We start from the raw sequence: 25,704 nt of genomic DNA, 5'->3' as shown, positions 1-25,704 counted from the left end.
AGCTTGTCTGCACATAGTGTCTCTGCATCACTACCTCAGAGGCTGCTGAGGAAAGACATCGATCACAGGGCTAATGGTGGTACTTCACAAGTTCAGAGAGGTGTTTTGTTTTGTTTTGTTTGTTTTTTAGTGGAGGGGATTAACCCTCTTCCAATTTGTGTAATTTTTTACAATTTTTAATGCAAACCTGGAGGAGTTCCCCAGGTTTGTGGGGGAAATCTCCATTTTTTTCCACTTGGCCCTGAGCCATAGATTTAGTTACATGGATCCATGTTGATTATTAGATATATAGATAGAGTTGTGAATGAGTTCTATCTCTGTCCTTGTACTTTGGGGTGATGTACAAATGAGGAGTTTGTGATAAGGATGCTTTTGAATTCTGCCCTGGAATATGGTGTTCTGATTCAAATTGTAAATGTTTTTTTTTTTTTTTTTTTACTATTTGCATTGAATACCTTTTTGAATACACATTATCTTTACTGGAAACCTATGGAAGTAGTAATTGTAGCACATATTGAATACATACATAAAATACTTCTCAGATTTGGCATCTGTGTGCCTCATATGGTTGCCAATCTCCAGTTGGAGTCTGGGGTTCTCCTGGAATTGCAGCTGGAATTACAGGGATCAGCTCCCCTAGAGCAATGGCCAGCTTTGGAGGGGAACTCTATGGCATCCCATCCCTGCTGAGCTCCCTTCCTTCATAAAACTCTACCATCCCCAGGCTCTCCCCCCCCAAAAAAAAAATCTCCAGGAATTTGCAAGCCATCTATGTGTGTATCTTTTGCTACCTGCCACTTTCTGCTTCTGTGTGTCGTTTCAAAAACCATACCTTTAGATCTATCAGCTCAGTAGCCTCGCACAAGTTCTCCTGAAAGCAAAAATTATACACTTTGCATCCAAAGGACAAAAGAGTTAATAGTTGTTGGTGTCCTTGTCCTTCCCCTCCCCCAATATACTGAGAAGAATTAGTGTGTGCGTTGAATAGGGCTACTGAACTTTTATTTTCTTATATTTCTTTCTCTCGTTTCCTCAGTGCTATATTTCCTTTGGCTTGTTTTGTGATTTAATTTCAAAATCACCTGGTTTCTCCGACAGCATGGAGAATGGATTGTGTTTGTGACTTGTTTTAATAGCTTTCTTTTGGGTTTTAATGGCTGTGTTTTAATGTTTGTTTTATTGTTTTAGTTTCAAGCCTCCTTGAGCTGGTCTTGAGAACAGTAGCATATAAATAAATACATTCAAAAAGAAATTATCCAGAAAAATCGTTATCCCTTCAAGATTCATGAGACTCTGTGAATGTTGGTAGCATAGCGCCAGAAATTGCTAAAGATTTATCAGAAATCTAAAATAAATAGTATGCCTAGCATATTATAAAAAATGGTACCGTATATACTCGGGTATAAGCCGACCCGAGTATAAGCCGACCCCCCCCCAAATTAGAGGCCAGAAAAGGGAATTTCTTATTGACCCGCATATAAGCCGAGGGGCAATAAGAAATTTCCTTTACCCGCAATGCTGCGCTCTAAAATGGCGGCCGCCATTTTAGAGCGCAGGGCCCCTGCCCCAGGTCGCCCTCCCGCCTCCTCCCAGGCCCTCCCCGACCCCAGTGCTCCCCGACCCCAGTGCCATCCCACCCCGACCCCAGTGCCATCCAAGGGGGGGAGGGGGAAGAGCCCCTGAACCCACTACTTACCTGGAGAGGCGGCGAAGCGGCGGCGGCGCATCCTTCCTGGGCTGGCAGGAGGCCCCTTCAGGCCGCTGCCGACCGGAGGAAGGCGCCCAGGCGCGTGGGCGGTAGCAGCGGGACAGGCAGGGGCCTCCCAGGGCCCCTCCCGGCTGGGAAAATGCGGCGGGGGCCGGGGAGGGCCGGGGCAGCCTTCCTGCGGCTGCAGAGAGGCTGCCCAGGGCCCCTCCCGGTGGGAGAAAATGGCGGCGGGGGCCGGGGGGGCCAGGGCAGCTTCCCTGCGGCTGCAGAGAGGCTGCCCAGGGCCCCTCCCAGCGGGAGAAAATGGCAGTGGGGGCCGGGGGGGCCAGGGCAGCTTCCTGCGGCAGCTTCCAGGGCAGCTTCCGGGGGCCAGGGCAGCTTCCTGCGGCTGCAGAGAGGCTGCCCAGGGCCCCTCCCGGCGGGAGAAAATGGCGGTGGCTCGGCAGCGGTGGTAAGTTCCCCCCTCTCTCCTCCCTCCCCCCTCCTCCCCCCTCCCCCCTTCTACCATATTGACCCGTGTATAAGCCGAGGCCGGCTTTTTCAGCCCTTTTTTTGGGCTGAAAAACTCGGCTTATACACGAGTATATACGGTACTATAATCCAGAAAGAGGAAACTTTGTGTGGAACCTGGCTTCTGCACTTGGACAACTTTTCTGGATCCAATTCTGTATACATAGATCTGAGCTCTCTATGTGTGTCCATGTGTGCATTGACTTGCACTCTGCTTCTACACTACATGTGTAATATTGGACAGATGGCACCTATGAGAAGAGATTTCTTAAAGGTATCCCCTATGTTTTGTAAACCCAAATTATAGGTGACATTGCTATTTTTTTTCAGGGGCAGGCAAAGATCCATGTGCATAGTGTGTATGAGGTCCGCTGGATCTGAGTATTTGCTCCTGAATTTTGCATATTTTCGTTCATTTTTTAAAAAAGCCCCAACTTCTTAACTCTCTGTATATAGTAAGGTGAGAGTTGAATTTTAAAAAGCTGATGTAAAATGTTCCATGTGCCAGTAATATTAAACTTAATCCTGCCAGGGAATTGCTTTTGTGCCTAGGATATGAAATATGTGCCTGTGATAGTTCCACTGAGACTATTTTACCAGTTTAACATTAAAGGGAAGGGGAAACCAGCTCAGAACAGATTATTTCAGGATAAAGACAATTGCAGGTCAGTTTTCAATCTAAAGAAGCACATTTTAAGATCATAAAATTAGGTGGATATTAAAATTTAGCATGTAATTAACTTCCTTTAGCCCTGGATATCATCTGTTATGTTTCTAGAGAAAAGATACCGAGCATTCAAAAGGTGTTTATCATGCTGTTGTTTTATATACTTTGTTAGGAGGGAAATTCTTTCTGTGGTGTATTGGTGTCTATTTTTAATCCCCTAATTTCTGAATATTTTTATTCAGTACCTTTTTTATTATTTTATTAATTTGAGTGTTAGAGGTACAATTAAGGATTATGGGTCAAATAGCCAGAGTTAATGTACCGTAAAAACTCTACTTTTTCTTTCAAGTTGACCACTGTTCAAGGATACCTATGTATTTGGACTAGAAATAAATATTTAAAAGAAAGCCAGGCACTGTTGCAGTCAGGTTACCATTTATTCAGTGACAAATGGTGTAAATTATTACCAATCACCCCACCCCCCAAATAATCAACTTGACCAACTTGTATAAGACATTAAAAATTATGGCAGGGTGAATTATTTCTCCCTTGTCCCAGAGATATAACTACATATTTGTGAGTATTTAAAATTTCTCTTCAATTTTATGTGAGAATTTGGGCTCCGGCCTCCATTTTTGAGGTGTGATAGCTCTGTTGTGCTTTTGTGTTATCCCACACTAGTCTTTATGTTGCATCTTTTGTATCTGAAAAAATCCCAGTCTGTGTATGTTTTATATTCAAAAAGCCAGTGATAATGAGAGTATAATTTTTGTGTTGATGTTGTCTCAGTGTTTGTGTAGCACTACCAGCAAAATGAGATTGGTCCATTCTGTCCAGTATTCTCTGTTTAACTGCTTTTTTATTTGTTTATTTGTTTGCTTCATTTAAACCCCACCTTTCTCCTCAGTGGGGATTCAAAGAGGCTTATAATATCATTCTCCTCCCCTCCATTTTATACTTCCAACAACCCTGTGAAGTAGGCTAGGCTGAGAGTGTATGATTAGGCCACGTTCACCCAGCAAGCTTCCATGGCAGAGTAGGGTTTCAAACTGGGTCTCCCAGATCCTAGTCCTACTCTAACCAGGCTGTTTGTGTCTTTTTAATTATTTTGCCTCACTTCTGCAGCTTTGTGATATTTCCTAGGTTTAATCGTATAGCACCACAAGCAGAAAGAGCTCACAGATAACGATTTTTCCCACTTTCTGTTTTCTCCAGCTACCCATGTTTGCTGACCCAGGGCGAATTGGGAGGGAATACGGCCGCGCTATAGTCATAAACTTCATAATAGGCAATTTAATACAACTTATTTTTTATTAAACAACATTTACATAATAGTTGAAAGATAGGAATATTAATTGGAATGTAATCGGCCACAACTTGGAATTGGCAACAGCTGCGACCCCCGTGGTGCAGCATGGTCAGATGCCCAGGCCGACCCCAATGCGACCTGGTGCGCCAACCTGCCCACAGCGGTCCTGCTGTGAGCAACTGGGACGGCGGGCCCAGAAGACATGAGGACGATCGCCACTGTTTGTCTTCTCCCGTCGCTTGGGAAGAGGCAAACCACCTGCCCTCCAGCCAGGGCATATCCTTTAAGCCTCTCCCAAAACCCCGTATTGGGATCCCAAAGTTAGGAAAGTGACCCCTCCAGTTCGATTTTCCTACCAAACTGACACATCTCCATGCCTATCCACCCAAGTTGCGACATAAGGTTAGGGAGGGTGGGTGGGTTCAAAACAAAGACGGAGTGAGCCGGATGCGAGCCCGCCCCCCTGCTATATACTGGCGAGGGGGGGTTAGCCCCACCCCCTGAGCTCCCGCCTACAGCCCCCATTGGCTAGGAGCCCCCAGGCTCTAGCCAATGAGAAGCTGTTGCCGGGGAGGGTAGGACGGGCACGAGCCGACGGGTGCTCGCAAACGCACATGCCGGCTGGTCGGCCATTTTCCTCCTGGCTCCCAGCGCTCTGGCCTCTCCCTCCCACCGCGGGCAGCAAACATGGCTCCCGTTGAGGCAGGAACCAGAGCTTATAATGAAAAACCTCTGCTGAGGGTCGGATTTAGATTATTTGTTTAGTTGGGGCAAGGTTCTGCGATGAGTACTGACTGCTGATTCTTCTGCATATCATACCTGGGTTTTGAGAAATTAATTGTTGACTAACAGATTTGTTATCAATCCTAATACTGCTGACATAGAGTTCAGTAAATGCTCACTGATAGAAATTGGACTAACCAATAGTATCCCTTTACCTCTCAACTTTGATAAAAACTTACAATAGCTTATTAGCAAAATTATGACTCGTTTGTTTGCCTTTTGTTAGGAGTTCCAGAGACGCCTCAAATTAGTGGATTTACTTCACCAGTTATGGAAGGTGAAAGGATGGAACTTACATGCAAAACCTCTGGTAGCAAGCCAGCTGCAGATATCAGATGGTTCAAGAATGACAAAGAGGTGAAAGGTATTGTTTGGAATTGTATATTACATTTATAAGAAACACTTATTAATTAAACATGTAAATTGGTTGATTTGATTTGTAGAATTCATTACATTTACATGCTTTGCATATAATCAAAGAATAATCCAAAGCATTTCGGTAGGTAGCTTGTAAGAATTTCTCACACCTCTACAATATCAGTTGTAGCCTGTGGGGGTGGGGGAAAGCAAACGTCTCACTGCTAGTACTATTCTTGTACAATGTTTTGAAATGCTTGAAAAATGGCCTAAGAAATTCATAAATGAATAAAAAATCCTCAGCTTTTCCCCTCTGGCCCAGCTTCTGCTGTACAGTTCTTCCCCAGTAACCTCAAAAACGCACACAGCATGATTAAATGATGCATGCACACAGCAGCCAGTGCTCATACAGTGTGTAAGGTAAGTAAGGGAAAAAAACACATCAGGCTTTCTTATCGCTGAATTCCTGGTCCAGAAGTCTGTGCTCTTGTCCTTTCTTACCTTCTTGGTCTATGTAGCTGCTTAGTTTCTCAGGCTGGTTTTAGCTACCACCTCATCCTCTTCTGCATTCCTCTGGCGGGATTTAACTGAACTGAGTCATACAGCTGTGGCTGCTCTCAACCACTTTCCTCTCCATACCTAGGTGTGGCCAGACATCTGTTTGTGACAAAGATGTATGTGCAAAGCAGGCCATGTTAACAGTAGGCCAGTTGCCTGTATGCCATAGAGCAAATGCCTTGTGGTAACCATCAATAGCCATTCTAAAGCCATTGCAGTTAAAATTAAAGTCCAAGCATGTGTGTGTCCTACAGCACAAAAGTAATTTGGCTTGTTGGACAGTTCAAGAAGAGTAGATTTCTGTGGACTTGGTTGTTGTTGTTGTTTATAATGTTGGATTGCTAAACCAAATGAAGAAGTAACATAGAATGGAGGCACCAATAGGTGCAAGCTGCTGAAGATGACAGGGTGCTCTCGAAAACAATAATCCGATTGTGCCTTGTTGGCATAATTGTGCTTCTCATTTGAATGCTTCTCAAACTATTAGTCATGCCATAGAGGCAATAATTAATTATTTGGCCTATACCAATAGTTATATAAATGTGTTATCCATTGGAAGAAGACTGATGTTGGCTGGCTACAAGAAAGAGAACTCGCCCTCTACATTCTATTTCCATCAGATGTATATATAGCTACTTATGAATAACTGGTGCAGACTGATGATTTAAGGGCGAAACGGGAAGTTAATGTACTACTACATACATCCACCTTTTCACAATTAAAGCAGGAAACACTTTTTCCCTTTCTTAAAACAAAAATGAAGATAACCCCTATCCCTTCTCTAGTCTGACCTCACTAGGCTTTGATGTTCTTAGTATTTTTTTTTCTTACAAACCATTAGGTGCCATGAAACACAGCCAGGATGCTTCTGCAGTCATCTTGTTTGTGGGCTTCCTAGAGGCACCTGGCCACTATGTGAACAGACTGCTGGACTTGATGAGCCTTGGTCTGATCCAGCAGGGCCTTTCTTATGTTCTTATGTGAGCTGAGCTTAGCAAAAAGTGTAGAAACCAAATGAGTATGGTAGGGAGGAAATAGGATTTGTCTTGCCTATTATCACTCCATTATGTATTAAAAGCATAGGTGCATCCATAGTAAATAGATTGACATGTTTATAAATACATCTGGATCCTGATCCACTTAGTCACAAGTAGATTGGACCTAAGGGGAAAACTGGGGCAAGGGCATAAAGATTTTAATTTTACAGATGAATTTTTATAAACCAGAGTTTGAATTTGTTGATTTGAAACATTGGCAGAGTTCTGCTATTGGATATAATCTTGCTTCTCCATTTATTTTGCCCTTCCGTGCTTGCTTCTAGAAACTTGAATGAACATGTTGCATTGCTGCTGAAATTTTAACTATCAGCTTTTAAAGATAGCCTCCATCAAGTATTCTTAAAACATTCTAATAGAATCTATGTATGTCAGGGTTGCTAGCATCAAGTGAGTTTGCCCTGTAGTTAAAAAGTTTCTCCAAGCAAAGTTACAGAAGTAATGAGAAACCATTAATCTTTCTGTAATATCCACAGAAACTGAGTAATCCATAATAAAACAAAGGCTAACATACAACATTTAAAAAGTCTAAGAGACTGTGGTTGGTACCTAGGGAAATGTCTTCGTTTTCCCTTCTTTAATATTATTGTCATGAAAAATTTCTAAATCAAAATGAGAAAATTCTATTTGAAAGAGACAGAAACATTAAACACCAGCATTAAAAAGTACTTGAGCTCCCGTGGTCAAGTAGAGGAGGGAACAGGAGACAGAATGTGGAGCCTTCACCTCCAGCAAGTTTAAGGGAAATTCCTAGCAAAAGGAAGAATCATGTCGTTCTCAATTCAACAAGAAAACTTTAACAGAGTTGCAAGTTTCTTACCGTTGTCTGACTTGCAGGGATATAACTAATCCTTGATTATAGGTTTTCGGTTAAAAATTCCTAGATGTGGGTGAGTGTCCAGAATTTAGCAACAGAGGGAGGGGGAGGGATGACAGGAAGAAAAAAACATGGTGCCTTGTTCTGTGTTATACTGCACAGTTCTCAGCCTGCAGCAAAAACAGGAAGGAATTTGCAATAGCTTTGTACCTGCAGAGCAGCCATAGAGGAAGAAATTTGAAAAGCAGACCTAGACTACCTATAGTAAACTTGGAGTTATGGTGATAAATAACTCAGTACAATAGCAGACTGGTTAGTTTTGAAGAAGAAGAAGAGGAAGAAGAAGAAGAAGAAGAGTTGGTTTTTATATGCCGACTTTCTCTACCACTTAAGGGAGAGACTCAAACCGGCTTACAATCACCTTCCCTTCCCCTCCCCACAACAGACAACCTGTGAGGTGGGTGGAGCTGAGAGAATGTGGTTTGCCCAAGGTCACCCAGCTGGCTTCGTGTGTAGGAGAAGAAAAACAAATCCAGTTCACCAGATTAGCCTCCACTGCTCATGTGGAGGAGTGGGGAATCAAACCCGGTTCTCCAGATCAGAATTCACCGCTCTAAACCACCGCTCTTAACCACTACACCAACCTGGCTCTTAAATGAGGGGGCATAAGGCTGTTCACACTTCCAATCTAGACTCAATTAAGCCGGTTGCTGCATCTTTAAATAAGAATGCAATTACTAGGAAAGAAAGCATGCAAACAGGAATGTGAAATGACTGTTTGGAAAATCATCTTCCTTAATGTTGCATTGATTGGAAGGCTGAGAGTAGCCTTATGCTTTTTTAGGGGATGGGCTGTGGTTTGGTGGTAGAGCATCTGTTTGCCATGCAAAAAGTTCCAGGTTCAATCTCTGGCACCTCCAAGTAGGCGGTGATGGGCAAAACCAGGTATGGATTGAAGAGAAAGACCTGGGACCCTGGAGAGCCATTACCGGTCTGTGTAGAGTAGACAGTACTCACCTTGATGGACCAGAGGTATAAGTATAAGGCAGTTTCATGTGTTCATATCTGCTTCTGCAAACAAGTAGCATCCCTACACAACAGGAAATTGTGAACGTGCAAGAAACACTATTTCAACAACCTGTGGGTGAAACTACGTACAGTGTTAGGATTTATAATCAAATCCCCTGAAATGGCAAATTTGCTTCATGGCAAATTGTTTTCTGCAGGCAGACCCAGTGCCTTCATACAGAATCTGCAAGTGATTACACACTCCACTCCCTCTTCCAAAATTAAATGAAAGGATTTGGCCAAGCACTGTAATTATACTAACTGGACTCCATCACCATTTTATATTTCAGCAAATAATTAGTAACTTCCTTTGCACAGTGCCAAATGTCTCCAACAGCTACAATCGAAAATCAATAAACTAATTGATCACAGGAGTGAAACTTCTTCTCTTATTCCCTCTTGAGGAGGACAGATGGCATACATAGGCCCAAAAATTGTTAGTTGCAAAAATGGTGATCATTTGAAGTTCAAATTCAGTTCCTTATCTCCCACAGTAGAATAATTAGAGCTCATCTTTATAGCAGCTAGCTATTCTCCTGGATAAGCACCCTAGTGATATTTATTCATTTTATTATCTATTTATTTATTTATAACATGTATATGTTTCTCCAGAGAGGAAATTGAAGTAGCTCACAAAGGTGAAAACAATAAATTAAAATCCCAAAAACCAACCAAACATGAAAACATAAAAACCATCAATATTAAAAGAATCCATAAAACCGCAAACTATAAATATCCCCCCTAGCTATAAGCAGACTATAAAATAGGTTAAAAAGATGGAACCCTTTATCTATTTATTTATTTATCTATGTATATCACATGTTGTTAGCCTCCCTGAGTTTAGCTTTGCTGGGAAAGTGCAGGGTACAAATCAAATCAAAATAAAAAAACTAAAAGCCTGGGTACCTAAAGGACAATAAAGTTCAGATGAGCCTCAAGTGGAAGGCATTCCAAAAGTAATGTGCAGTCACTGACAGTGCCCTGTATCTGGTTGCCACTCACCAGTTCTGTATGTAGGGGCACCGGGGGTAGAGAAGATCTTAACTGATATGCTGCATAGTATTGAAAGAGGCAGCTTTTCAAGTACTCTTGTCCCAAGCTATATAGGGCCTCAAAAGTAAGAACCTTTAAACACAGTAAAGCAAGCTGCATGTGCTTTGCAGTCCTCCCAAATTCACAGAATATTTCCTCTTGTTATGAATTTTGGCCAATATGATGGTTGCCCTAGCAATAGATATTCAAAAACTGAACAAACTCTTGCAAGAGGAATCTTCCAAAGGCCCAGGTGTGGCAGCTTGCCTTGCTGTGTTTGAAGATGCCAGGGAAAGAGAAAAGGGGTTATCTAGTTATTGAGCAGGGATAGAGGTGGTAGTGGCTAGGGGTGTGCATTTGGCTGAAGCTAAACTGGAAAAAAAAATTGGGGAGGGGTTATTGGTTAAAAAAAATGGCGGCAATTAAAGGGAGCAAAAAAAGCAGATCCCGAATACTGCCTTTTTTTTTTTTTTGCGTTATCCGGGGCCACTTTAGCCCCACCACCATCCCCCCCTCCTCTTACTTACCTGCTGGCTGAGTCCTTGCCACCTCCAAACTCCGTGGACTTTGGAGGCGGCAGGCAGCCATTCAGAAGTCTTGCTGGGCAAAAGCCCCCCATTCCCCCACCCACTTTCCAAAAACACTTAGCGGGCACCAGGAAAGGTGCTGGTGGGTGCTATGGTGCCCACAGGCAGCACGTTGAAGACCCCCAGTTTAATCTGCCTTTTCAAAGAAGTCATTTGCTTTGGGAAAAACCAGACAGAGAGAATTTTCTGAGCTCCTTTTTCTTTCTCGAGAGAGGATAAGATAGGAGAAGCATAACCCTGTGTTCAGTTAAATGGGAATAAACCCAACAATTCAGTTGGACTTATGTCTGAGTTAATATTCTTAGCACTGAACTGTATCTAGGTCTCTGTCTATGTCTGTCTCTGGCTCCCCCTCTTTTATCAAGCCATGCATTGTTGGCAGAGAGGCCTTACCACAAATGCAATACAATATAAGATTTCTAAAACTGACTTTTCAATGGAACAGTTATGTAGGCCATCTGTCTCTAATGGGACTTAGTATAATTTATAGAACTAGAAGCACTTGTATTTTTATTTCTTATGATTAGAACATAGAGGACACATGCACTCTCGGTAGAAGGTTCATTTACTGAAACACGTTTTATAGCCTTTCATTATGATCAAATAATATGACAAGGTTGATGTTTGAGGCAGTAAGCAAAAATCATTGAGGAATAAAAATGTGTGAAGAACAAAACATTTCCATTGTGTCATGAATTCCTGAAGCAAAATATGTGTTCACTCTTATTCTGGGACTTCTGTGTGCTTTGTTGTACAAAAAGACATGGCTTTGGTACATAGATGGCAACTCATTCTTTTGAAGCAGTAGAAAAGAGCAAGAGCCCAGTAGCACCTTAAAGACTAACAAAATTTCTGGCAGGGTATGAACTCTGTGAGTCACAGCTCACTTCTGAAGTTCTGAAAAAGTGAGCTTTGACTCACAAAAGCTCATACCCTGCCAGAAATTTTGTTAGTCTTTAAGGTGCTACAGGGCTCTTGTTCTTTTCTGCTGCTACAGACAGACTAACACGGCTACCCATCGTGATCTATTGCATTATTTTGAAATGAGTCAGGACCTCTTTACATGAATCACACTGTGTATTAAAGTAAAGGCATTATATTTAATAAGAGAATCCTTGAGGTTGCCCATCAAAACATCAGATCTTCCTTGTCCACATGTAAGTTACTAGATCAGGCTTATGTCTACTGATGCATCTATTTTGTACAACTTAAAGCAGGTCTGTTGGAATAAAGGATATGACACTGAGCCCTAAGCTCTATTGTTTCTGCATCACTGGTACTTACAGCAAGAAAGTGAGTGAGCAACCACAGACCTAGCAAATTGAAAGCCCTGCAAAAATATGCTTTTGTTGTGGCTTTATACAATATCTTGCAAGTTATACAAGATGTCCTGCAAAAAAACAACAACAGCCTTGTGCATCTATTGTTTTAAAAACACACACACACTCACACACAAATTGGACAGTTTGCAAAGGTATACCATAAAAACCACTCCAAACAACAAGAACATGCAATCCAAGTGACTGTTGTTACTATTCTGTATGTGGAACAGAATCAGTCTCATATGTGTTGCAGAAAAAAAAATATGCACCCTGTTGTGGTATCTGCTGCAGCCTCAAAAAAGTCTCCAACTATTGAACTAATGTTGGATACTAGTTCAATAATATATTGCCTGATTCAGTCTACGTTCATTAGTTTAAAAACATGCCTAAACCAAAATTACCCTTGGTATGTTAATTTAAAAAACAAATTCCTAGATGTGGTTGCCTGCATGTACATATGACTTTTGGTGTATGGTGTAACTGCAGAGTTTTACATTGTCCATAATGGCACTCGTATCCTTGGCAGAGATATATTTACTGCATTTAACCTAAAGATAGTTAATGGACACATTGATCCTTCTCAGACAAGCCCTACTACATTGCAAACACCAATCTTAGCTGTGTTCTGAGAATCATGCTGAAGAGAAACCTGGCTGTGCACAGAGGTTTGTTCACAAGGTGAAAATGCTACGTACTGTGATTTCTGTACAATAAAATGTATGGCGGTTAGCATTCTTCATCAGACAGGCTATATCAGAAGAGCTAAGAAGCTGGTACAGAAAGACATCATTGAGGGAAATTGATTCATCTGAGTAGGTTTCACCCATAGTTTGTTTATTTGCCATTTATCCCTCTCTATCCCAACAAGTCGGGCTCAGAGTGGCTAACAACATTCTGTATCATTTATAACAAAAACATATAATCAATGTAAAATTATAGAACCTTTATTTAGCAATAAATCTTAAAAAAATTAAAAGATGGTGTCCTCAATATTCCTCAACAACGATGAACAAACAGCAGCAATGAACAATTACAGTACCTCGACAGGGCACAGTGCAGAAACCAACCAACAGGGAAGCATGATTCCTGGAAGGGTCCAGTTGGGAGGCCAGGTGATGTAAACTGTCACTGCCCTCAACCATCGGCCCAGTGGAACATCTGTCTAACAAGCCCTATGTTACTGAGTCAAGTCCTGCAGGGCCCAGGTCTCACCCGACAGCAAGTTCCACCAGGATGGTGCCAGGGCTGAAAAAGCCCTTGCTGTGGTTGAGCCTGTAGAGGTCAAAACCAACACCTTGAACCTGGTTCAGTACTCAACCTGGAGCCAGTGCAGCTGGCAGAGCACAGGTTGAATATGCACTCTCCATGCGGTCCCCGTAAGGACCCGTGCCACTGCATTCTGGACCTGTTGGAGTTTCCAGAGCAGTCTCAAGGGTAGCCTGGCATAGAGTGAATTACAGTAGTCTAACCTAGAGGTGACCGTTGCATGGATCACTGTGGCTAGATCAGGGCGGGACAGGTAAGGGCTCAGCTACCTGATTTGGTGAAGATGAAAAAACACCCTCCTAGCAGTATCTGTGACCTGGGCCTCCATTGAAAGGGAGGCATCCAGGACAATGCCTAGGCACCTGATGGAAGAAACTGGTACCAATTGAATCCCATCAAGAGCTGAAGCCCACAGTCCGGCCCTCCTCGACCCAGCCACAGGACTTTCATCTTTGTTGGATTCAGTTTTAGCCAACTCTGCTTCAACCATTTCACAACAGCTCCCAGACACATGGCCAACATATCTGGGAAGGTGTCTGGCCAGTTGCCCATCAGCAGATAAAGCTGGGTGTCATCTGCATACTGATGACACCCTAGCCCGAAACTCCGGACTAGCTGGGCAAGGGAGGCCATGTAGATAATGATAGTGAAAAAGAAGGATGGAGGCATTTGCCTTTGTGTGGGTTTAAAAGATCTGAACAAAGTCGTTATGACTGACAGCCATCCACTTCTACACACAGAAGAAGTACTTGCAAAATTCTGTGGAGCAAAAATGTTTCTTGATCTACCCTTGATCTACAGAGTACAAATCCCCAGTCTGTACTGCATGAAGGTAGTTGACAGCATTTATTACATATGATGGACTATTTTGTTCTAAATGAGTCCATATGGAGCTGCTTCTGCTCCCAGGGCCTTCCAAAAAATGCTATTTCTAAACCTCAAGACCCAGCATGGAGTTTGATGTTATTCAGGTGACATCATTGTATTTGGAAACATTCCTGAAAAGCATGAAAATAATCTGCAATCTGTACTGAAATGCATCAGCTCTGCAGGTCGGAAGCTCAGTTTGGCCAAATGCAAATTCAGGCAAACAGAACTCTCCTTGGGGCATACAGTTTCATTGGCTGGCCTGAAACATGATCCAGACCATGTGGTAACAGTTTCACAAGCACCTACTTCAACTGATTAACAAACCTGCATTCTTTCTTCGGCGTTACTTCAAGGTATGCAAAATTTATTCTGCACTATGCTTCTGTCACTGAACCACTCAGAAATCTACTCTGGTGGACCTCAAGTTTGGTCTGGACAGCTGCAGCACAAACTAGTTTTGATATTGTGAAAATGGGACCACTGATTGCTTGTCTTGCTTACCTTTGCTGTCACCAGACACTCCACAGGTGGATGGTGTAGAGGTTTTTCTCTCCTTACAAGCACACTTACTGCAGTGATATCAGAGCAATTTCAAGCTGCTTGTTTAGCATGTCTAATTCAACAACGTTTGCAGGAATTTTTGACAAAGAAATGGCCCAACAATCCTAAAGGACTTGCTCCAGTGTTAGAATATGTAATGAACCTTCCTTACGGAATGGCTGGACGCTATGAGGCATGCGCCAGTTGCTTGTGCCAGAGGAACTGCAGTTCACATTCATACATCTTGCCCATGACATGCATCAAAGGATCATCTGAACCAAACAGCAACTATGAGATCTCTATTAGGGGCCAGGGAAGGTTTACCAAATTGAAGCAGCCATTAAAGCCTGTGTGACCTGCCAGCTACATGATACTGCTGGATATGTCACTTCCTGAAAGGCAGCAGCCACACATCCAGTACCAGTACAGCCAGTCCTTCTTCTAAATGCTGCATGGGAAAGGGTTGCAATTGACATTGTGGGGCCCTTTGAATCTACTCCAATGGACTGTTGCTGTGCTATCACCCTAATAGACAATTTCAGTAAATGGTCTGAAGTGTCATTTACATCGCAAGCTACCTGTACTATAATCATTAAATCTCTCTCTCTATTTTTTACTATGGGAGGAAACCCTAAAGACATAATTTCCACCAATAGCATTCAGTTACATAGCTAGAATCTGGTGCTTTTCTTGCCAAATAGAATATTATACACAGAAGATCATCTTTGTATTACTTTCAAGCTAATAGGGAAATTGAACAGTTTAACAGAAGCTTGAAAGAGAGTTTGCAAACAGCTAAATTGGAAAGGAAAGCATGGGAAATCTTTACTACTGATTTCCTGCGGGCTTACAGGGCTACGTGACATGTTACAACACAGAAATCTCCTGCAGGACTATTGCATGGGAGACAGATGCATACTGAATTAAAAGTCCCTGCACTTCTCAAATCATCAATGACTGGTGCACCTTTATAACCCCATGACATGGGGGGGGGGTATAGAAACAAAAGAAAGATAAGGCATAAAAAGACAAGTGTGGTTCTGCATGATTCCTTTGTTAGAGTAGGGAAACTGGGTTCTGCATCCCCTCTCAAAATTGTTGAGAAAAGAGGATCTTACACCTACAGACTTTCTGATGGTTGTGTATGGAATGATCCCATCTTGCACCAGCTTATCAGACACAAGATGGAACTGGCTCAGATCATCAGCCTTTGATAGTTGACTTAAACCCATCACTAGCACTGCAAGATGCACCATCAGAGACTGGGCCTGAAAGACAGGCTACCAGAGCCAATCACCAGAGCCTGTGTTATGTAATGTTTGACAGTGGTCTTGACTGATTTGCGTACCTTTATTATCTTTATCTGCCTGTTTTATGTATGATGGAGGCCAATGTGTATATATAGAAAGAGAGATGTTGATCAGTTGTATCATTAGATAAGCAAGTTTTATAGATAAAAGAGTTTCTTAAGAGAGGGGGAAATGTGATGTTCTTAAATGTAGCAGTGGCTATAAACAACAGATCCTGCTGGGAAATGTAGTATTGTAAGAAAGGAAAAAGAAGTAGAAGGGTGGCATTTCGGCCTAGTCCTAAGCTGCCTTACTGACTGATGCAGCAGTTGTTATGCCTGGTTAAGATTTACAATAAACATTGTTCGGAATCTCAGTTGTACTCAGTTACTTGATATGATGGAAACACAGCACCACCTACTCTAGGAAGGACTTGTTCTGTAGGAACTGAATAACTACTACTGGAAGGTCCACAGTTTAAACCCCTCTTGCAAACACACAGAAGGAACCGTGGCCATCCTACTGGAATGGGTCATACAACTAACTTAGAATAGGAAACTGCCATGAAAAGCCTACAGGCTTCTTCAGACAAGAATTCAGATCCTGTGTGGAAGAGAAAATGCATCACAAAGTGTTTTCGTTATTGTTTTTGTTTGTTTGTTTGTTTGGCAAGGCAATCAAGACACACTCTGTAAATAAACAGCAAACTGCACATTCACAGAAAGCATTTCTGTCACTTCTCCCGAGTAACTCACTGGGAAAAAAGCACTTGTATCAACTTCATGTGATAGTTTCCTCTGCCTATCGTGATTGCCTTATTGAAGATGTAAACTGCACAGGGGAGAGAGGCTTATTCTATGTATATACTTGCATAGTTTGGTCTGCCCTTGATAGTTTTAGGGTCACATTGCACAATACACTTGGCCACTGCATGTGCAGTCCATATTGGTTTGGGGGGAAAGCACTCCTTGAGGCCATGTCGGTTTGGGGAAATGACGTGGGGAGAAGGGTGGATCCCATCCTTCCTCAGTGCTAAACTGAATCAGGCATTCAGGAACTTGATTAAGGAAGTTGCTTATAGCTGCCATGGGGTTGTGGGGAAAGTGAGTCAAATTCAGAGAACCATAACCCAGCTCATGGCCAGATGTATCATATAGTTTGGTCTTAAAGGGAACACTATGTCAGTATCTCCATGCTATGTGACTCTGAGACTGAATGACTATCCTTAGAATTTAAAGACTGGCCTTGGGACTGCACCCTTATTCACATTTCAGAGTCAATGAATGAAAGAATTAAGAAGTATTTTGGGCTAAAGATCGAGCAGAATGAGAAAAGGAATTTGATATAAACTCATATCCCGAATTGTCTAATATCAATATCTTTAATTCTCATCATGGCCAGATATGTAGATACTTAATTCCAGAGACTGGAACCATGAACAGACAAGACAGATCTGTCTGCAATCCTGAGAAAAGTCCTAGGCTTGCAGAAAAATCTGACTGGGGGAGGGGGTTAAACAGCCATAAGATAATATATATGGGTATATTCAGTATATGAATATATTGAACAACATCTGAGTATTGGATGGCCCTTGTGGTCTCTTCCAACCTTGTGTGGTTTTGTGATTTATTTTACTGAATAACCTGAAGAAACTGTACTGAGAACTAAGTACTGTGCCTATAACCATTTAAGATTTGAACTGCTCATAACCAACTAAGTTTTGTGCCTCTCTTGAAGAAAAAACAATCAACCAAACTACCTCTCCATAAATAATAAACTTAAATTTATATTAATTATTGTAAAATCAGTTACAGCCTCTAAGCCTCTCAATTTCACCTGGGGGGAGGAAAGGGAAGCTTTCTCCTCACACAATCAAAGGTGGGGTTTAAGAAATATTAAAAACCCCTCAGGGCTATTGGTAACAGTAGAAAAATGTGTGAGTGTTCAAAAGGGAAGAAGGGCCCTCACACTATGGAAATTCCTTCTTCTGACTTATACCTTTATTTGAATGTCTTCCAAAATCTTTTATGGGAGAGGCTAAGAGTTGACATTTTGTTTAATATATTCATGTGTTATTAAAAAAAAAATAAAAAAAATTCTGGCCTGGGGCCTCGGAAATGTGTTGGTTAAAAACCCCTAATAAGATAATTTAAGAAAAAAAGATATTTTGTTTCTATAATGGATTTGAGGGGAAGACTATTTGGATTGTAATCTAGTTATATCAGAGATAATGAGGAGCAGAATCTCATTCTGACAGTTCTGCCTTTTGGTTGATATTGAAACTGCTTTTCCCATCTGTGTCTGTGTACATTTGGGAATGACAGCACTGGTAGTTTTGTAAGACAAATAATGGAATGTCTGGAAATATAACTTTGTTTGCTTTGAAAGAGTGAGCAAACAATGGTGAAAGGTGCATTTGTCATTTGCTATTTAGAATGGTTGCATGTACTCTAGCCTTCTTTTGCCTTTTACTACCCCAAACCATAGAGCTAAACTATTGCGAACTTTATTTTTGCAGATGTTAAATATTTAAAAGAAGAGGATGCAAATCGGAAAACATTCACTGTCAGCAGCACAATGAATTTCAAAGCAGATCGCAGTGATGATGGTGCAGTTGTAAGTTGCAGAGTAGACCACGAATCGTTGAACTCCACGCCTCAGATAGCAATGCAAGTTCTAGAAATACACTGTAAGTAATATGTGTATGGATTATTTCTGCTTGAAGGTACTACTAAGATTGCTTTTGGGTATACAAAGAGTTTTCTTAATTATTTGAATTTTTGAGAAGAAAATAGTCCCAGTTTTTAGGACATTTATAATTGCAAACATGTACGAATTTGATTTTTATTTTATTTTTTGAGAAAAGGCTGTAAAAGGTAACACCTTTCCACATTTGGAAATTTTTCTAGATTTTGGGAGGGGGGTCCATTAAACAAAAATATTTTAAATATGTAAGATTGCTCATCTGAGAATTAAAAGATATGATACTTTGATTAATTCCTATTATTACCTGTATATGTGCCAGATTTCATAATTCTCATTTGTCTGGGGTGTGTGTGGGGGGGGGGGGAAGTATTTATAAAAGTCACTGTTGTTATAAGAGAATGATGTAAACAAATCCATTAATGGCACCTAAAGGCAGTTTTTCCAATTTGGATTATTTTGAGGAGGTTAACTGGATTATCATAAAATGGCTCAATATTATGATGTTGCCTAACTAGCAACTAATAGGTGAAAGGATTTGAAAGTTTGTTGGTTTCAAATCCTTCTCTAGACTTTATAGTGTGACACTAGGTAGTGCTTGAGGGAGAGACATAGACAACTAGAAATAATTTGGGGGGGAAAAGAGCATGTAGTTTTTAGTCAGTGTTAGGTATGAAAAATTATACCTGATATGGGAGGGGAGATAACAATTGTTCTCTATGAAACTGATTCAGAATTATTTATTTATTTACTTATTTGTGTAATTTATAGTTTGCCTTTCTCACTGAGATTTAAGGTAGATTACACAGCATAAGACATTTTAAATCATCAGGATTTGGACAATGAAATAGGAGCTGGACTGCAGAAATCTGAAAATGAGTCAAAATCGGAAAATAGCTGAAACAAAGCATAAACATTGAAATGGCATGTTAAACGATGCAGAAATTATATAGTAGAATAATAGTAACAGACAGTACATATTATATACAGTAATAGAGTCCCCAGTCCCTATTCCTTTACCAATGCATCTTTCTCAGACACTTCATTACAGTATAGCTCTATTACCTGCATAAAAAAAGCTCTCTTAAATAATTCAGTGTTGCATATTTTGCAGAAAGCCAGGAGGGTGGGAGCCTTCCTGGTCTCATCAGGCAGACTGTTCCATAAGGTGGGAGTCACAACTGAAAATGCACGTGTACAGACAGTTGTTGACTTTGCCCATTTTCGGGGTGGCACCTACAGAACGCCCTGCTCAGATGAGCGACACTGCCATGGTAGAGCATAGGGAGAGAGGTGAGCCTGCATATATGAGGCATCAATGCCATGAAGGGTTTGGTATGTGATGGTCATACCTTGAATTGAGCCCAGCAATTACAGTTACCAATGGAATGACTACAGAATGGGTGTAATATGCATGCTCTGCCTAGCTCTTGATAATAACCAACCCGTGACATTCTGCACCAGCTGGAGTCTTCAAGCTAAGTTCAAGGGGAGACATATGTAGAAAGCACCACAATAGTCTAGTCTCAGTGTTACCATCGTGTGGATCCAGGTGGCCAGATGGGTTGTGTCAAGGTAACAGGCCATCTTTCAGGCTACACTGAGTTAAAAGAAAGCATGTTTTTGCAGCTGCATTAACTTGCTTCTCCAGCAGCAATGCTGGATCTAGTATAACTCCTAGGCTCTTTACTAAGTCAGCAAGAGTCAGCTGAATACCATCAAAAATGGGAAGCACAATGTCCTTCAAGATCTCTGCTTGCCAAAGCTATCAGTGATTTATCCTAAAGGTTTTACACAGAGGTTGAATAACATGGGGGATAAGAAAGTGCCCTACAAAGCCCCACAAGACAGCTCCCCCACCAAAGGCAACCCTTTGAGTCCGATCCACGAGGAATGATTTAAACCAGTTCAGGGCCCTGATACCTACTTCTGCCTCCACACACCACAACAGGATAGTGTAACTACTGTATCACATGAGAGTACATGAAAGTGGTCACATGAAAGAGGTCTTGGACTTAATCATCTGCAGTAAGCCCTTGAGCAGAGGTCTTTGGGGGTGGGTGGAGATTTGACTTGACCCATGATCTGACTCTTGTCTACCCAAGGCAATGACGAATATGGCTATGGCACCCCACAAAAGACCAGCTGTAGAATCCTCTTGATTGTTCTGCTTACTTATAGTTATTATATAGATGCCACAAGTTTCTTTGAATTTGTTTAACCACATTAAAAAAAGGAAGTGGAGAGTTCATTACCCTATTAAAGGGGGAAAAAACCTTGAGAATTGAGAGTATAATGATACGCACAAGAGTATCATTTAAACAATGCATGCTCAGTATGTTTACTTGGAATCTTCTCAGAGTAGTAGGGATGCATAATACAGTAGGGATATCAGGTAAAAAATAATGAGTTAAAATTCAAAAATGACATTTGTATCTGTTCGTTTTTCTGATATGCTGCTTTCTGGTTTAGCAGAGGAATGGGGAGGGAGGCAGAAGATAATGTCAGGTGACTGGAAGCTTTAGATTGTGCCCATCAGTCAGTTACTGTGTGGATCAGGCTCAGGTCTGGGCTGGCATGCTAGGTTAGGCCAGATGAGGAGGAGGGATAACAGGAAGTGACAAGTGTGTCTCTCCATCTCCCCTGGCATCTCAGATGCTCTTTCTTGTTCATTTGACGTATCAGAGATGTCAGGCGCACTGGAATCCCGTGCTGCATCATCTCAGGTTCATGAAGAGAGCACCCAGCATGCTGATGGGGTGGGAGGAAGAGATTGGCAGTGACTCCTGCAGCAGTCCAGCCAGCCTGCACAGAGAGGAGAGGGTATGAATGATGAATATAGAAGATTTTTTTAATAACATAATTAATTATATATATTTTTAAAAATGAAAAGAAATGTAGTATAACTCCCCCCAATACAGGATGCAAAATTGTACTCTGTCTCAATCAGTGAGCTTCATGGTAGAATGGAAATTTGAACCAGTCAGTCCAACACTTCAGTCACATTATTTGTGAGAAGGTAGTTGCTTGTGACTGGTTTTCAGCATCAGACCCATAATTTAAAATAGCTATTAGTTTCATATTCTGTAGAAAGAGCAGAATTAGTCAGCGTGAGCATATTGATGTTGCCAATTTTGTAAAAATATTGTCTTAGCTGTGTGTGACAAGATTTCAGAGGCCAGGAAGCATTGCCAGGTATATCATATACAACCCATGCTGGAAAATTGCCTTCTACTTTGTATTGCCTTCTACTACAAGAGAGAATTTTCAGTTGTCGTTTAAATATACTGTTCTCAAACTGCAAATATCTTGGAGCATACGTATTTGTATTTCTGTCATATCAACTCGTTCAGATGTAGCAGTTGACTTGAAGAAATCATAGAAAAGTTTCCTGGATCCATATCAGAAGCTGATATTGATGTGGAAGCAGGCGGATTAGCAGTTATCCAGGACACACCACCAGCACTCCTTGCTTTATAGAAAACAGTGTTGTTTAATTTACAGTGCACAGATAAAAGACAAACCGTCACGTACACTTCTCTCCACCAAACTTCCCAACACAGAGTTACAGTTACTTAGGCTTATATACAGAACTCCACCTGAAACTAATAAGGCCATCTGCAGACCTGGCCACAGTATTACATCATCCTTACTGCTTTAAACCGGTTAGTTGCAGTTCACCCTAGAACCTTCAAGGCTATTGCTGCCTCTTGCATCATCCTAGATGCCTCTGATCTGACAGCTCCCTGTCAGCTGTCTCTGTCAGATTATTATGGGCAACTTGCTACTCTGACAGATATGGATCCAGCTGTTTGGGAGACAATGTGATAATAAAGAGAGTCACACATTTCTAAGCCCAGTGAGTCCAATTGACTTAGATAGTTGTAGCTCTTCTTCGGATATCAGGGGGAGTCAGCTATGACACAGCAAAGTTTCCCAGGGTGGGCGCACAACTGATCAGCTAGTTATCACCCTCCCTGAATACTCTGCTGACTCCTAGCAAGGATGCAAAAATTTTTAAGCAGGAAATTAGAAGCTAAGTCCTAGATAATGGTAGGTTAACAGCAACAGTTTCTGTTAGCTGGCTACATCTAGCCTGTTCATACCAAAGAGACCCAAATAGGTTGCGCCCATCATCAAACTGACTGCCTGATTGCAACCGGCAAAACAAATGAAAGCTGAACTGGTTCATATTCAAGCACTCCTAGTACTCACAGTGCAATTTTATGCAGTTACTTCTGTCTAAGTGTATTGATTTCAACGGGCTCAGACTTGTACTAACTCTTCATAGGAATGTTAAGAGCATTGGATCATCAAGTTTGGGATCTTTCTGGGATTTGGGGAGAAAAGAGTGTGACTTTTAAGAACTAATAGAAGGAGAAGAAAAGTTGGTTTTTATATGCCGACTTTCTCTACCTTTTAAGGAGGATCAAACCGGGTTACAATCTCCTTCCCTTACTCTCCCCACAACAGACACCTTGTGAGGTAGGTGGGGCTAAGAGAGTTCAGAGAACTGTGACTAGCCAAAGGTCACCCAGCAGGCTTCATGTGTAGGAGTGGGGAAGCTAACTCAGTTCACCAGATTAGAGTCCACCGCTCATTTGGAGGAGTGAGGAATCAAACCCAGTTCTCCAGATTATAGAACTGCTGTTAACCTCTACACCATGCTAGCTCACAACATTTTCTTCCCCAATAAGTTCCATTAGTAATTAACAGCCCAGTCCTGAAGCGGGGGGCAATTCCACCGTGGCCAGGAGTGGCACAGCTGTGATGCCTCCTCCGAGGCTTCCTGGCTGCCGCAGAGGGAAAAAGAGGCCTAAAAAAAAAATTAAAAAGGGGGGAAATCCCTATTTGTTAACAGGGCTGTGCCACCAAAAAAGGTGGCACAGTCCTGTCATTACTTAAGGAGTGTTCCTGGGGCTAAAGGGCTGTGGAAGCTGCCTAAAGGCGGCTCCATCCCTGAGAACGTCCCCCCCATGCCGGTTCAGGCTTTCCATTCTGGTGGCGCCTGGACGCCAGCATGTTTGCCCCTGCACCAGCGTGGGGTCACACTGGCTCCAGAGGAGTTTTGTCCCCCCCCCCTTTTAGGAAAGGGCTCAAAGTGTCCCAGCATTTCTTAGATAAGTATTATAATTTGACAACATTATAGATTGGAAATAATTCTTGTTCATTTAATACAATGATACTTTTTGTTAAACATGATGGCATTTCTGCCTGTCCATAATACATAACTGCGGCAACCCAAATAGGTTAGTTGCCTTGACAGAATATAAACATATTCTACAAAAAAAAAACCCTGCTTGGCTTGGCTTTGAGTGAGTTTTTATGTCTTAATATCATTTCAAAGCTCAAAGCTCAGCAAACATAAAAATGATGTATTCAGTCGTCATGTGCTACCTGGGCAGTTTAAGAACAGTCTAAAGTATCACATGGCAAATAAGATAAATACAATCCATGGACTTTTTAGAAATGTAAGAACTAGTAGTTCTCTATTTTTTACGGTTATGGCATGTTGAAATGAACATAATAATTCAGGTTTTTTTTTCTTTTTCTTTTTTTTTAAATTGGGGCCAGTATTTAAGGAGGGATCAGGCAAAATCAATTAAATTATTAACACAACATTGGCTGTTACCACACTAGGTATTCCCACCGATGTATTAAGAGTTTGAAAATGTTATAAAAAATACTGTTAGCACTTTCTATGTATTCCCACCTATGTATTAAGAGTTTAAAACTTATAAAAAACGCTGTTCGCACTTTGTTTGGCCCCTTTAGCTGTGAAGACGTTTTCCAACCATTTTTTAGCCGTGGCATCCAAAAACCCTTTTAAAGCGATGTGTTTTATAACATTTCCAAACTCTTGATACATCGCTGGGAATACCTAGTGCGGTAACAGCCATTGTTGTGATCTGCTCCATAATTATCCTATTTTCACACGCATTTTGTTGTAATAGGAAAACACATCAAGGAAATAAAAAAAATCAGAAATATTTAATAGCAATTAATCTAGTATTTTTCTTAAATATTGGAGCACATTAAAATTTAGAATAATTATAATTATCAGCATGAATTATTATGTAAACAGTATAATCAACATTATTTATTTGTTTATTTCAAACAAAGGATTGCTAGGAAAAAATGCAACCTAGAAGATTCTTAGGACAAGCACCCAAGAATATCTGCTAGCATAAAAATTCAGTGCTGCAATCTGCATATTTAAATTAGATCAATTAAGTTAATGATGGATGAAAATAAAAAATCCATGTTTTAAAAGCGAAATAATTCAAAATCATGTAGGTTCATTTGCTGCCAAACTTTTATCTTCAAAGAGAATATTGGGATCAAATGGTTAATATACAATCATACACTTTACTATCTGGAGGGTTATGGTTTGCTTATAATGAAATATTAACCAATTTTTTTTTACTAACATCCTTAATACAAACGTATTATAAAATGGTTCACAGATGGTTACAAACTGCATACAAATGAAGGCAGTGTGTACATGTCATATTTAGGTGGACTCTGGGGGAATGGGACATGGGGGTGCTATTGAATGATGGTGTGAAGTGATGTCACACCTCTCTAGGAATTGCCAAAAATGCCATGGTAAAACCATAGAGTTTTCAGTGATTCATAGAGTAGACTGACATAATTTACAAGTTTTGCTGGAAAAGATGTCACGCTGTCACCCAGCAGATTCACATGACCGCTGTGGGAATTACTTTCAATCTATGGTGACAAGTTCTTTAGTACACACTGAAAATATTCATGCTGAGACTGTCATCTATGATGTGACACCATGGATTTAATGTACGGTATTTTAATGATTTTTCTGAAACATTTTGCAGTGATATGCTTGCTAAATTATTAGTTGTATCGTTTACACTTCAATCTCAACAACAGAGCTTTAAAAAAACTTATGCATGGAGTCAACAATAACAGATCTTACTGGGGACTGATCCACACATTTAGCAAGATGTCTTCTTGGACTGTACTCCTACCAACTGCTCGTAGATTAACATGTTACTAAACATTCTCCAATGTTAAAAGAAGCTTCTTATATATGGAAAACTAGCACACTGAGAAAAAAGGATGTGATCATGTTCTTTTCCTGCTTTGCCATTTTTCCATGTGAAAGTACTTAAAGGAAAGAACATTCAAAACTGCAGTTCCTTAAGTTTTCTTTTATCTTTTTTAAAAATTTATGAATGCTTTCTTACTTAGTAATATCTTCTGTATCTATTAAAGGATAAATGTTTC

At 41.0% G+C, this 25,704-nt stretch overlaps 1 protein-coding gene across 3 annotated transcripts in view; it reads left to right on the top strand.

Annotated features, from left to right (window-relative positions):
• The window catches only part of CADM2 (cell adhesion molecule 2), a 537,284-nt gene that overhangs the window by 368,057 nt on the left and 143,523 nt on the right, over positions 1-25,704 (top strand). For all 3 annotated transcript variants that reach the window (XM_056858351.1, XM_056858350.1, XM_056858352.1), the window contains 2 exons: positions 5,204-5,341; positions 18,257-18,427. In XM_056858351.1, the coding sequence (XP_056714329.1) occupies positions 5,204-5,341; positions 18,257-18,427 (309 nt within the window). The remainder of the gene's footprint in view (positions 1-5,203; positions 5,342-18,256; positions 18,428-25,704) is intronic.

The sequence above is a fragment of the Euleptes europaea genome, chromosome 12 (genome assembly GCF_029931775.1).
Source record: "Euleptes europaea isolate rEulEur1 chromosome 12, rEulEur1.hap1, whole genome shotgun sequence".
In the NCBI taxonomy this organism is placed as follows: Eukaryota; Metazoa; Chordata; class Lepidosauria; order Squamata; family Sphaerodactylidae; genus Euleptes; species Euleptes europaea.
This window is presented reverse-complemented; position numbering and strand designations above follow the sequence as displayed.